Source organism: Strongylocentrotus purpuratus, unplaced genomic scaffold (genome assembly GCF_000002235.5).
Source record: "Strongylocentrotus purpuratus isolate Spur 01 unplaced genomic scaffold, Spur_5.0 spur5_scaffold_2, whole genome shotgun sequence".
NCBI classification, from domain to species: domain Eukaryota; kingdom Metazoa; phylum Echinodermata; class Echinoidea; order Camarodonta; family Strongylocentrotidae; genus Strongylocentrotus; species Strongylocentrotus purpuratus.
In genome coordinates, this window is record NW_022145605.1 from 26,370,911 (window position 1) to 26,383,582 (window position 12,672).

General features: G+C 38.4%; 1 protein-coding gene across 1 annotated transcript; it reads left to right on the plus strand.

The window, feature by feature from the left end:
* The first annotated feature begins 1,154 nt into the window (after positions 1-1,154).
* Positions 1,155-7,773, plus strand: LOC105440025 (zinc finger protein 37-like). The gene is made up of 4 exons (XM_030992110.1): positions 1,155-1,336; positions 3,265-3,387; positions 3,933-4,028; positions 4,464-7,773. Exons 1-4 carry the CDS (start codon positions 1,255-1,257, stop codon positions 6,866-6,868), a joined length of 2,706 nt encoding a protein of 901 aa, XP_030847970.1. The 5' UTR covers positions 1,155-1,254; the 3' UTR covers positions 6,869-7,773.
* Positions 7,774-12,672: the final 4,899 nt, after the last annotated feature.

Below are 12,672 nucleotides of genomic sequence, written 5' to 3' on the forward strand. Positions count from 1 at the left end.
ACAGTACATGTATAACATATTATGTCTCATTTTTCTTCTGAATAAAGTGTGTATTCAATCAAACAGTCTTGTGTTGTAATTGAATATCTGATTCTGTTTATCTAATTTTAAATGGTGACTGGATATGCTCCAATGTGGAGTTTATGCATTGTGTATTTTGCAAATACATTTATGTGTGAAGGACAAATAAGGGGTGAATGCAATTTAATTAAAAAACAAATTTGGACCAAGGACATATCCTTGTTTGTTATATTACCTGGGACTATCAAAAAAAGGCAACAAGAGTATCAATAATTTAGAATGGCAAAATTAACTACCTTGGTGTAACCGAAGTATTATATAACAAAGTCCATTTCAACCAAAGATTCTGCTTTTTTTTTTTGAAGCTGTCCAAATGTTTTCTCATCAGGTCATAATTTTCTACCATTTTATATTTTGTAATGTTGCTGCATACTATAAAGGGTTGTTTGTAAGTTTTGGGGGTAGATCGGTTATTTGATTTGATGTAGTGTCCCTAGAATGATGCTTTCTGGTAGAATTGAAAACCCTAGCTATTCCTTTTTTATATTGGGGGAGCTTTGCTTCCGATTTACTTAGCATTGTCTCTTTTGAAGATTTTATTTTATTTTTTATTTTTTTATGTCTAATATAGGGAGAGAGATATATTGCCATAATATGTTGTTTAATATATTGGTTGATGGATTAATAACTGGCTTTATTTATTAACCAATGACTGCTTGATTTTCCTTTCGTATGTAGTTATACATAGGCTGAAAACAGGGGTGGTTCGAGGATTTTTGAAAAGCTAAGAGCTAGGGGCACAGGGGTCCAAGATCTTTGCCCCCCCCCCCCCCCCCCTCAAAAAAAAAAAAAAAAAGAAAAAGAAAAAGAAAAGAAGAAGAAGTTATAAGCTATAAAAGGGAGAGAGAAAAAAAAATTCCAGAAAATAAGAGGGGTCCACTACACTGAAACTTTATACCTACCTCTTCTCCCGCCCTGGGCATATCTATAATTCAATTTTCATTGTTATCTGTATTAAAAGAAAAAGGATTGAAAGCCATCGTCAAGAGCAAGCCAGCTAAATTTGTTTTCTTCATCTTCACACTAGCGCTAGCTAGCGCTATTATACATACGAACACGCCGCTAGATGGCGCTTGTCTTAAATAAAAATTGCGGATTTTTATCAACGGTTTTCCTAAAATTTACGTGAATAAAACGCCTAAATATCAAGCGCCTTGGAGTGGCTAAAACACGATGGAGAATGTCGAAAATGATCCAGGAGATATAGGGCAGGAGTCGGAAGAGGCATCGCAAGTTCATGTCGTTAGCCAGAAGGGTAACTTAAAATTTATTTTTCACGAAAAGCTAAAAAATATTTTGGACAACTGGCGTGACATAGACAGTGTATGTGAGAAACGTGTGTTGAGTGTATGGGTGGCTATGCACGACAGTTGAATTGTCACACTGTGATCATGTATCAGAGACCTAGATCTAGTGAAGTCAGAAATGGATACAAAACGGTACCGCACCTTGTTCATTGTTGTTATGTATGAGCTATGGCCTGGGGCTAGAGTTCCACAAATGCTATCCTCATGCACCTTGTTGCATCGTTCATGTTTCTTAGGGGGGGGGAGACACGTCTCTAGACTACTACAGTCTAGTCTGGTCACTTTTTCACACAAAAATCCAGAAACAGTAAACATTGGTTCACATTCTGAACAAAAATCTCTCTAAACATATGGGTCAGGTTTTTAAAAATTTTCTGGTGTTTGCGTGGCTGGCTAACAACCAACAATTGTGATTAATAATGGGCTGTAAAAATCCCCCCAAATGAATAAACTAATTAGATATAGATTCTAGACCTGGTAATGCGATTGCATTGTGAAAGAAAAGGTGTGGAATGGATCAGAAAAGTTGATCATATAGCATGTAAGTAATGGTGTGTATTAAATGCAAGGTTCTGGAGTCATCAAAATCATCATAAATTTGGCAGAGTCTTGGTAAAGTAACAATCACTTACACAGAAAGATTCATATGGGACAACACGCATAGTGTCGGGGCTAGTAGTAGTACTACCGGTACCTTGATTTCCTTATCTTTCTATGCTCATTACTCAGCCAGTATACATTTTCTTCCAAATTTGTTTGGCACATGACATTTATTTGTAATCTTGAACATTCAGTGTAAGTTTCGTTAGATTCTGTGAGAATTCATTTTCTTTTTTTACCAGAACTCAAGTTTATCTTTAAAATGGGTAGGGGTTTTGAATTTGAGGCTTCAGCAGCACACCCCAGCCCCTGTCCAAACCAAACCTGAGTATTCCCCTGGGGTTATATACATGTATAATCCTTTAGACCTTGATAACTCTTAACTTATCTTGCTTACCCTTTGCTTGCTTTGGCGCTTCAGCCTTGACCTTCTAGACCTAGTTGGGTAAAAAATAAAGGCATCACCATGGGAAATTTGTTTTGTCTTTGAATTACATGAAAAATGAGTGTCAAATTAATAGCACTAGCTATCACAAATATTCATCATTTACTCATGGTTTAGAGATTAATAAATGAAATAATAATGCCTGTAAAAATGTTTGAAGTCAAGTCTTGGAGTTGAAATGAAAATAAAATGGTGAAGATAATTTGAAAAATTTGAAAAAACCTTTGAAAAAAACGAAATAACGCCTTTTATGTTGTATTTCAACCAATGCTGATGTTGGCTTTTTTGTTGGCATTTTCGTGTTGCTTATATTACCCAAAATTAGCCGGCTCATCTATTGTTATTTTTGATTAGATAATTAATTAACGGTCACCATGTTTTTTTTAAAGTGGAGCTAAATTGGTATGATCGTATTGGCTAAATTTCACACATTTTGGGTCTAAAATTACCTTCATAGCAATTTCAGGTTCTAAAAGGGAACTATAAATGTCGTAGATAAAAATAAGAGCAATAACCATGCACTTTGAAGGCATTTGTGGTCTGAAAACAGAACTCAACTATCCCTTTAAGCTGTTTGATTTTACGAAAAAACATTTTTCTTCCTGACATCTTTAATTTGTTTCATGTTTATTTTTTTTGACAGAAGTTAATGAGGGAGATTTTCTGATGTGACTACATTTACTCTACTCCTAGTCTCCTATCTTAGTTGTATTTGAATGGTTCTTATACTCAATATTTTATAATAAGTACACATCCTTATTCTAAAAGAATGCTTCCTTTTAGAATTCTTTTCGCTGTTCTAACAGTATACTTGTCTCTGATCATTTACAGATATCCATGACTTTTGGGACCATGTATCAACTGGAGATCGTATCAGTGATGTCTGCACCACATTTGAATCGGAGAGCAAACAAGTCATCAAGAAGCTCTATGACAAAAGTGCATCTATGGGAGGTAAAATTCTAGCTCTTAGGTTGGGGGCAGGTCAAGGTTTCTGAAGAAAAAAATGTCAACCAAAATTCAGAATCAATTTCAAAAGAAATTATGAAAAGCTTTCAAGGTTGTTCAGGTGTCTTAAAAAAACATCTTGGAAAAAAAGAAAGAAAAGAAATGTATACCACAGTGGGTTTGAGGAAGGCGGGGGGGGGGGGGGGGGGGGGGGGGGGGGGGGGGGGGGGGGGGGGGCAAAGGTCAGTTGTGCCAACATCCAGAGGAGGAGGCGGGGGGGGGGGGGGGGGGGGTGTACATACAACCTGCATTGATTGTTGTTTGTGTTTCCTTTTTTCCGGAGAGCTACACAATACAATATATGAATCATAATGCATCATATAACATTGTCCTTTACTGTGGACATACATTGTATACCCTAGTATTTGCCTATTTGAGATGAACAGTGCAAATCTTTCTATTTTTGTTTTTTTGTATGTGATCAGTGCAAATCTTGATTGTTACTGGAGCATTATGTTAAATCTCATTGCCTTTTTTTCTTCTAAATTCAGACAAATTTGCAGTAGCCAATTTCCTGCTTCAGATAGGGGCGCTTCAGTTCCGTGTTCAGAAGAATCCTGAGGATGAAAACGAGCTGCAGACAATCAGTAAGTTGCAATAGTTCAATGAAAAAGATGGTAGGAGTTTATAGTAGGTTCGTGTACCAGCAGATCCCTTGCCTTGCCAAAGAAGTGTTTTTCTTGAACTGATCACAATATTCTGAGAACCTTAATGGATTAGAATCAAACTTGAATTTGAAATATTGCTTCTGTTTTGGTTTGTAAAATCGCTCTATGGCGGAGGCATCATTTCAACTGCACGCAGTCAAAGATCCATCTAGTTTTTCTTCTAAATGTAGTGACAGGGGATGAAGGTTTAAAATAGAGATATCTGCCGTTTTTACGGGGTGGGGTGGGGTGGGGTCGTTTTTATTTCATTGAACAAAGTTTTCAAATCATGTAATGAATTGAGGAGAAGTCGTTTTTGGCTTTAGATAGTATTTAGAAATTAATGAACACTTTTCTTTTACTTTTTCCTCCCAGTCATTCTACAAAAACCAGACACCTCTCAGGGCAAGACAGACAATAAAGATGAAACTCAAGAAGCAGCAGAAGAATCCAATCACAACAATTGTAATAATGATGATGATGACAGCCCTGCAGGAGAAGGAGGTAGGGAGGAAGGCACCCTGGCTGGAGGGGGTCAAGGCCCCGAACCTGAGGCGGAACAGGCAGAGGAACCATTTGAACCACCACCGCCAGAGGAGCACGAATGCAACATCTGTAACTCTGTCCTGACGAGCTTATGGGAACTTGACTTGCATGTGCTGAATGGCTGCAGCAGTAAAACACCTCCCCGCGGAAGACCCACAAAGAAAGTCCAGGAGGAACTTGAAACAACTGGATTGGTTACTGATGAGCAAGACGATGATTGGAAACCCCCCTTGCCAGAAAAGAAGAAACGGGGAAGACCCCGCAAGTCTGTCCCTATTAATCCTCCACAAGAGGTACAAGGAAGTGCTAAGAGAAAGAGGGGCCGTCCCCGGAAGAGTGACACATCCCTCGAAATAGAAGAGAGCAATAAAAAGAAAAGAGGTCAGCCCTTTAAGAGTACGCCCTCAGAACATAAACAGGAAAGCATTAAAGGAGCTGGAGAACGCTCCTTTAAGGGAGATTCGTTAGCAAAGAAACTTGCTGAAGAGACTCGATCGAAGCACGAGAAACCAAGAAAGGTTCAACTGATGAAGCCTCAGCTGCATACGCTTCACCTGCACAAGCTGCAAGAAACCAGAAGCAAACGGAAGCGCAGGCTACCTGTGAAGCTGAGGGATGTGTTTGGTGAAAAGAAAGGGACAGAGAAGGAGGAAACCCCAACGGACGATCCTGAAGAGGCTGATCAAGCCCCAATGGTCGATCCTGAAGAGGCTGCTCAAGCAGAGAAGAACCAAGAGAAGGATGATGAAATGCAGGATGAAGACATCAAGGAAGGGCTGAGTGAAGAGGAAGCTAGTGATCTCCCAGCAGAGAGCGAAACAGAATCTGAAGTCCAAGTCGAACCATCTGATGCCATGAAGGAAGATTTGAATAACGACACTAAAGAGGTGCATGGAGAGGAGAAAATTAAAGGAAAGAAAAAGAAAATATTCTCTTGCAGAACATGTGGCAAAACTTTCAATGCAAGGTCACTGTTCAGACAGCATCTCATCATGCATCGCAACAAAGCCATGAACTCCAAGTTTGAGTGTGGAATGTGCAGGCTCGTGTTTTGGGACAAGTTTGAATTAAAGAAACACAGAAAAGAACATAAAGAATGTATTAGTTGTGAATTCTGTGACAAGGTATTCACACAGATCACCCATTACAAAAGGCATAGAAACAATGTTCACACTAAAGAGGTCTCCTATCCATGCACGCTTTGTGACAGGGTTTTTTACATGAAGAATCGCTTGAAAGACCACATGGTGACACACTCTGGCAAGAAGGAGTTTTCTTGTGATATGTGTGACATAAAGTTCTTTCTTCAAAGCCAGGTGAAGACGCATAAGAAAACTGTCCATGTGGAAGGCAAGCCATACCTCTGTGACCTGTGTGGATCAAATTTCAAAAGCAAAGGCATCCTGAAGCAGCATCATCTAACCATCCATACTGACATTAAGAAATTCCCTTGCAGACAATGCGGCAAGTTGTTTTCCCGCTCATCCCTCCGCAACCAGCACGAGAAGGTCCACTCGGGATTGAACCCCTACCCTTGTGAACACTGCGGGAAAGGTTTCCGAGACAAGTTCAAACTCAGGGTGCATGTGAACTGGCATTTGGGTATCCACCCGTATGCCTGTAGCGTTTGTGAGAAGACGTTCCTTGTGAAAGGCAACCTGACCAAGCACATGCGGATCCACACTGGCGAGCGTCCCTACGTCTGCGAGCAGTGTGGCCAAGGCTGCGTGGACTCCTCCCAGCTCAAGAAGCACATGGCGCAGACTCACAAAATCCTTATCGGCAGGATACTCACCAAAGGTCCTGAACGCTCGGACGGGGTGCTTCCCTCCCGACGTCGTAAAAAGAAAATAGACCCCTTCATCCCGTTCCCTGAATGTGACAGCGCAGAGGCTCAGGAGACTCAAGCCTACACCATCGCAACAGATGCCTTGATTGAGATCTCTCAACAGCTCGCTGACATGAGCAACACTGTCCAAGTCCCTGCACAGAGTGGAGAGCTAGTCATAGACCCCAACTCCAGGGCTGGTGATGGACATACTTTCATCCAGCAGCAAGTTCAGAACAATGTTTTATCTTCCAACGTAAATAACGGTGCGTCGGCTTCTGTGGTCCCAACCGATACATCCATCTTTCCCGTAATGATTCAAGTCAGGGATCAAAACAATCCAGTTACTGTTCCTGTCACACAGAGCATCGGTGACTTTCAGTCTCTAGAGCTTATTACTATATAAATGGTGGATGACATGCTGTTCATTGATACATCATCAAACGCTAAAATCTTTTTAAAAGTAAGGGTTTGCTATTCTATCAAAATTACCTTTGTTCAAAGAAGTATACAATTTTTTGTGACCAATCGGTACAATGCCAAATTATTAATTAGCTTGCATAAGTAGCATACATGTACATAAATGATTCAGTGACTCATCAATGGGAACACCATCCAAAAGGTGCATTTTAATTGTTTTTAAATGACAATCAAAATCTCTTTTCTGAAATAATAGAAGAAATTGATATGCTCCTATTGTTTTGGTCAGGGCATTGATTTGTGTACACAGGCTACGGGGCAAACTTGTAATCACTATGTTATATAACGTTAACATTTTACAGGATACACAGTGAATTCTCTCAGTTATCAGCAAGGCACCTCCTTCCCCTATGTAAACATTCTTTAGACTTACCAAATGTAGGCCTGTAAATCATAGAAAACATGTATTTTCTGAATTCTAAACTAAAGCTCTGTTTTTTTTTCTCCAAGATTAAAATTGCATGCTTTTATGCACAAAGGCAAAAGTGCATGCATTATTTATATGAAAAATTGCCTCTGTAGATTTTATCTCTAAATGGAATTGTCACCATATGAGGAACACTGAAAGTTGAGGAAAGTTTATTCCCACAATTTCTGTTTTGAATCGTTTATTGCTTGACATGGGTTGATGCACTTTGTATTATCATCGTGAAGCACGAAATTTAAATGAGAGATGGAAGTGATGTGATGAAATAGAATTTTAATTTTCAGGCTGTTTATATTTATGGTTACATGTATTTTGAAAAGTTGGCAATTTAATTTTAAGGTTCTGAATTTCAAAGTGCTCATTTACTCCTAGTGCCGAATTTCGCAAATCAAGATTGACATGTTTAAATCTACCTTCACTTTCGCCAAGCAACCCTAGAGTGACTTCTAAAAGCTAGTTGGAAAAGTTTCCTGTCAGCTTGCAGTAACATGATGATAGTCTCTGCTTCTCAGCAGCTCAATACTTGTTCACATGCTGGCAAAACATACAAAAGCTATTAAAAAAAGATATAAAAACAAGTTCAATCCACATGAAAAGAGAAAAGGTAAAAGAGAAGTAAAAGTAGATTCTCCAAATCTACTGCAAGCCTGTTGAATATGCCTGCTACTTTATTAAAATCAAAAGTGCTTCCTCTCTATGACACATTTTATACCAGTATGTTTCATTATTTGATCTCAGAATGAAAATGTAGTAGTGATGGTTATTTAACCTGACTACTAAGAGAGCATAAATGCTTGTTAGTAAGCAGCCAGAGGACCGACGGCTTTAGGTCTTCTCCGATAGTACATACATGTATAAGCAAATTTGTTGAGGAATGCTCTAAATATGTGTTTCTGTCTTTAAAGCATTTTTTTGTTACTTTGTGTATGTAACGAAATTAGAGTTGGACAAAAATGTCAATACATTTGCAAGACTACATTTTCTCATATATTCCTGTGTGTTTAATGATCTTGATTTTCAGAAATTCATAATGCTTCATGTTTAAGGTTTCTTAAAATGTGGACCTATAATATGCGAAGCAGCATACGTAAAATGTATGATGATTACAACATTATGGCGTATAATTTAAAGTATGTTTGTTTTGCCGCAGAATGTTATAAATTAGTTTGTTGACAGCCAGGTGATTGTAATATATTAGAAAAGCTTTCCTTGTTTGTATATAATGTAAACTATGTAAATATTTGAATTTTCAGTCTGCAAAATAATATAGCATTGAATTGCTCTTACACATGAATGAAATGAGTGTAACTGTTTAATACTTCTGGATTACACGTAATTTATAGTTCTGCAACACCTGCTCTTACGATCGATTTCTTACACTAACCAAATTTCTAACTTCAAACCTGGATTGTGCATTATACATACAGAGATGCCAACTGTTCTGTTTTTGCCGTATTTGTTCCATTTTTTCGCTATGAATACGGCAGTACGTTTTTTGTATGTTTTGTTACGTTTTTTTAATTTTTTTAATTTAATTTTTTTTTTTTTTTTAGGGATGTTTTTCTTAATTTCTGATCATGGGCTTTGTGTCGTAAGTGTATTATGCACCTACATCTTCAAACGATGCACGCAAGATGGTGATACGGGCCCAAAACTGCGCACATTGCGAACAACCCACGTGTAATGTATGCACGTCGCGCTCCGATTCGGGTACCTATACGTGGTACTGCCAGGTTTTTTAAGCTGCTCGATTGGGCAATATGTTAAGTTGAGAGATTTTTTCAAAAATACTGTTTTTTGTCCAAAAATACTGTTTTTTGCTCTTAAGAATACTTTTTTTTGTTGAAGAAGGTTGGCATCTCTGTACATAGGTAATTACACCTCAAAACTAATGACCTACAATAGGCCTGTTTTGTAATGTAGTCAAATGTAATGCATTAATATTATACTTAAATGCCTCATTACAAATTATTTAATTCACCTGTTACAAATAACTGTATTTCAATAGTCAGAATGCAAACTGCATACATTACGTGTTGTTAGGAAATGTCAGCCATACTGTTTGTCCTACGTAGTAACAACTAGTGTATGTACACCATGAACATGACGGACATGTTCCTTGTCTACCATAGCAATTGTTGAGGGTAGAATGAGGAACTGTATATTTTGTCCGCTTTCTTTGTCCGTCATGTTCATAGTGGTTATTTGTAATACAATTATTTGTAACAGGTGAATGAAACAATTTCTAATGAGGCACTTGACAAAGCCTTATGCATTAAATTTGATTACATTTCGGAAATGGCCTATTCTGTTGCAGCCCTGACTCTATCTTTGAAGAAAAAAAAAGTTTTGAAAGCCTCGAGCAGATGGCGGGTCCTTTTTTGCCGTTGTGCACAATGGCCCATTCGTAAGGTTACTATTATCTTTTATTTTGGGTTGGGGGAGGGGGCAGGGCTGCATATATGATTATGCAGTCTGACCATGAATCAAGAGTAAAACAAATAAGAGGGACTGAGCGAGTATGAGAGAAATATGGAGAGGAACATGGTGATAGACTAACCGGGAAAAGGCTAAGGGGGAGAGAGAGATGAAGTGTGGAGGGGGAGGTCTTAAAGGTACTATGTCCCTTTTGCAGCCAACCTCAAATGCTGTAGAACTTTGCAGGAATTATGAATATGTCATGTATGTCCTATCTGTGAAATGTAAACGTTAGCAGTGTCCTCATATTCAAGTTATGCAAGGAAACCTGTTTACTTGCTAGACTTCACTGTCAGACGCTATTGAGTGACTGACTGGCTTTTTTTTTCTTTGGTAATAACATACATGAAAAGAGTTGTAAAGGGTACATGAGCATTTGTCTACATCAATAACCCACTTCTTGTGATGGCCAAGATTAAACTGATTGAATCTTTGCGCAGCATAAAACGTATGACCATTCGGTACAATGTCTGAAAATCAAGACTATTACTTTTGGGCTCTATAGCCCTAAAGTCGATTTGACAACTAATAGTCGTTATTTTCCCACTTGAAGACATTTTTAAGCCCCACCTTTTTTAGGGAAGTTCTAAATTAGTATTATCTTTCAAATGCAGTTGGAATTTAACTTTTTCATTTTTTTGGCCTGCAAATGGGACATAGTACCTTTAAGCAGGCGCGGATCCACGAACCCATTTCTATCGGCCCGGCTATGGCAACCCCTTTGTGTAAAAACTAGATAAACTCAGTTTATCAGAAAAACTGTGTTTATCAATGATAAACTCAGTTTATCAACTGATAAACTGAGTTTTTCTGATAAACTGAGTTTATCAACTGATAAACTCTGTTTATCTGATAAACTCTGTTTATCTGTTGATAAACTGAGTTTATCATTGATAAACTGAGTTTTTCTTGATAAACTGAGTTTATCAACTGATAAACTGAGTTTTTCTGATAAACTGTGTTTATCTGTTGATAAACTGAGTTTATCTGAGAAAAACAGAGTTTATCTGAGAAAAACAGAGTTTATCTAGTTTTTACACAAAGGGGTTGCCATAGCCGGGCCGATATAAATGGGTTCCTGGATCCGCGCCTGCCTTTAAGAAGACAAAGTACATGTACATTATACAGATAAATGGTGATTAGAACCTGGTGTAGTTATGAGCAGGTAGGACTTACAGGGGGAAAGGATTTCAATAAACCAAAAGGGAATGGTGTCCTCCCTCTTGAATAAAACCTTTCTAATTCAGTACGAGGAGGAGAGGAACGCGTAATATATTTTGAATTTATTTCGATTCGACCCTTTTTATACATATTGTTCTTTTAGTCCAGTGGTCGAACCACCCCCCCCCCCTTCCCCTACCCCTCCTTCTCACATACCGCCTCCCCTCTCTCTCTCCACTTCTCGCCATCTTTTTCCGTTAATGTATCCTACATATGACCTCATCTCCCTTCAACCCCTTTTTAGTCTCCCTCCATATTTATGTCTCGACACTTTCTCCATCATTCTGTTTCTCCATCCTCAAAAATGTGTCAGTTTCATTAAAGGTAAAGGCCAGTTATGGTCATGCGATTCCATAATTGTGAAAGAAACGTTGTGGAATCGATCAGAAAAGGTTGATCATCTAGGATCTAGCATCTGCAAGGTTCTGGAATCATCAAAATGATAAGAAATTTGGCCCATTCTTCGTAAAGTTACAAGCACTATACACAGAAAGATGTATATGGGACTACCCTATATCTCTCACAGACCATGAGAGAAACAAATTTACCAAATATATGAATTAGTAGGCGGTTTCCCGGCAAATTTTTATCATCATGTATTAGTCAAAACATATTCTTTCACATGATTGGTAATGAGAGCTTCCATTTCATTTTTTGAAATTGGGGCGTTTCCAATACTGGTCTTTACCTTTAACATAATAGAAATCTGATGTGTCTGTCTTTAATCTGCTTTCTCTCCCCTTTCTACTTCTCTCTCTCCCTCTTACCTCCCTCATCCCTACTTACATTCTATCCCTCCTCCCTCCCCACTTCCGCTCTCTCCACTCCTTCCTCCATCAGTCTCTAAACCCCTGTATGTTACTCCTCTCCTCTCCTACTATCACCGATTCACCGTAATCTTTATTGGTAGCTAGGCCTACATCTCCCCTCTATGTTTTTATCTTTCTCTCTCTCTCTCCCTCTCTCTCTCTCTTCCTCTCTCTCTCTCTCTCTCTCTCTCTCTCTCTCCCCTTCTCTCACTCCTTCCATCTCTCCCTTCTCTTTCTCTCTCTTTCCCTCACCCCCCTCTCTCTCTCTTTCTGCTATCTATATACAAATATTGCCTCAATTTCATTTCCTTATCTCCATGTTTTCCATCTAAATGAAGGAGGCACTGCATAACAAATAACACAAGTCGAACAGGCAAACTTATACGTGCAGCGTTTTAGTTTGAGTGTCAATAAGTTTACAAATAATCACTGTACATGCAAGGGTACTATAAACTGCTCTATATTAACATTAAATCCTGTAATAATAATTGACCAAGAAATCGTGAGACAAATTTCACCCAGGCAATCAGATTTCATGCTTAAAGGCAATTAAATCATTGTCATATTAGTTCATATGATGTGTCAACTCTTTTGAATCTTGTTCGTATCAACGATTTCGTTGCAACAACAGTCACAAAATCTGCCTCGATCTCCGATTTGTCTGTTCAATTAACAGCAACTTGCTATTGAGGTTGGATTTCCCTTTAAAAAGGATTATATTGTTTCCTTTTAGGTTGCAACCTATTCAGTTTATTTTATTTCCTTGTCCAATATTATGCTCTTATGCATATTATG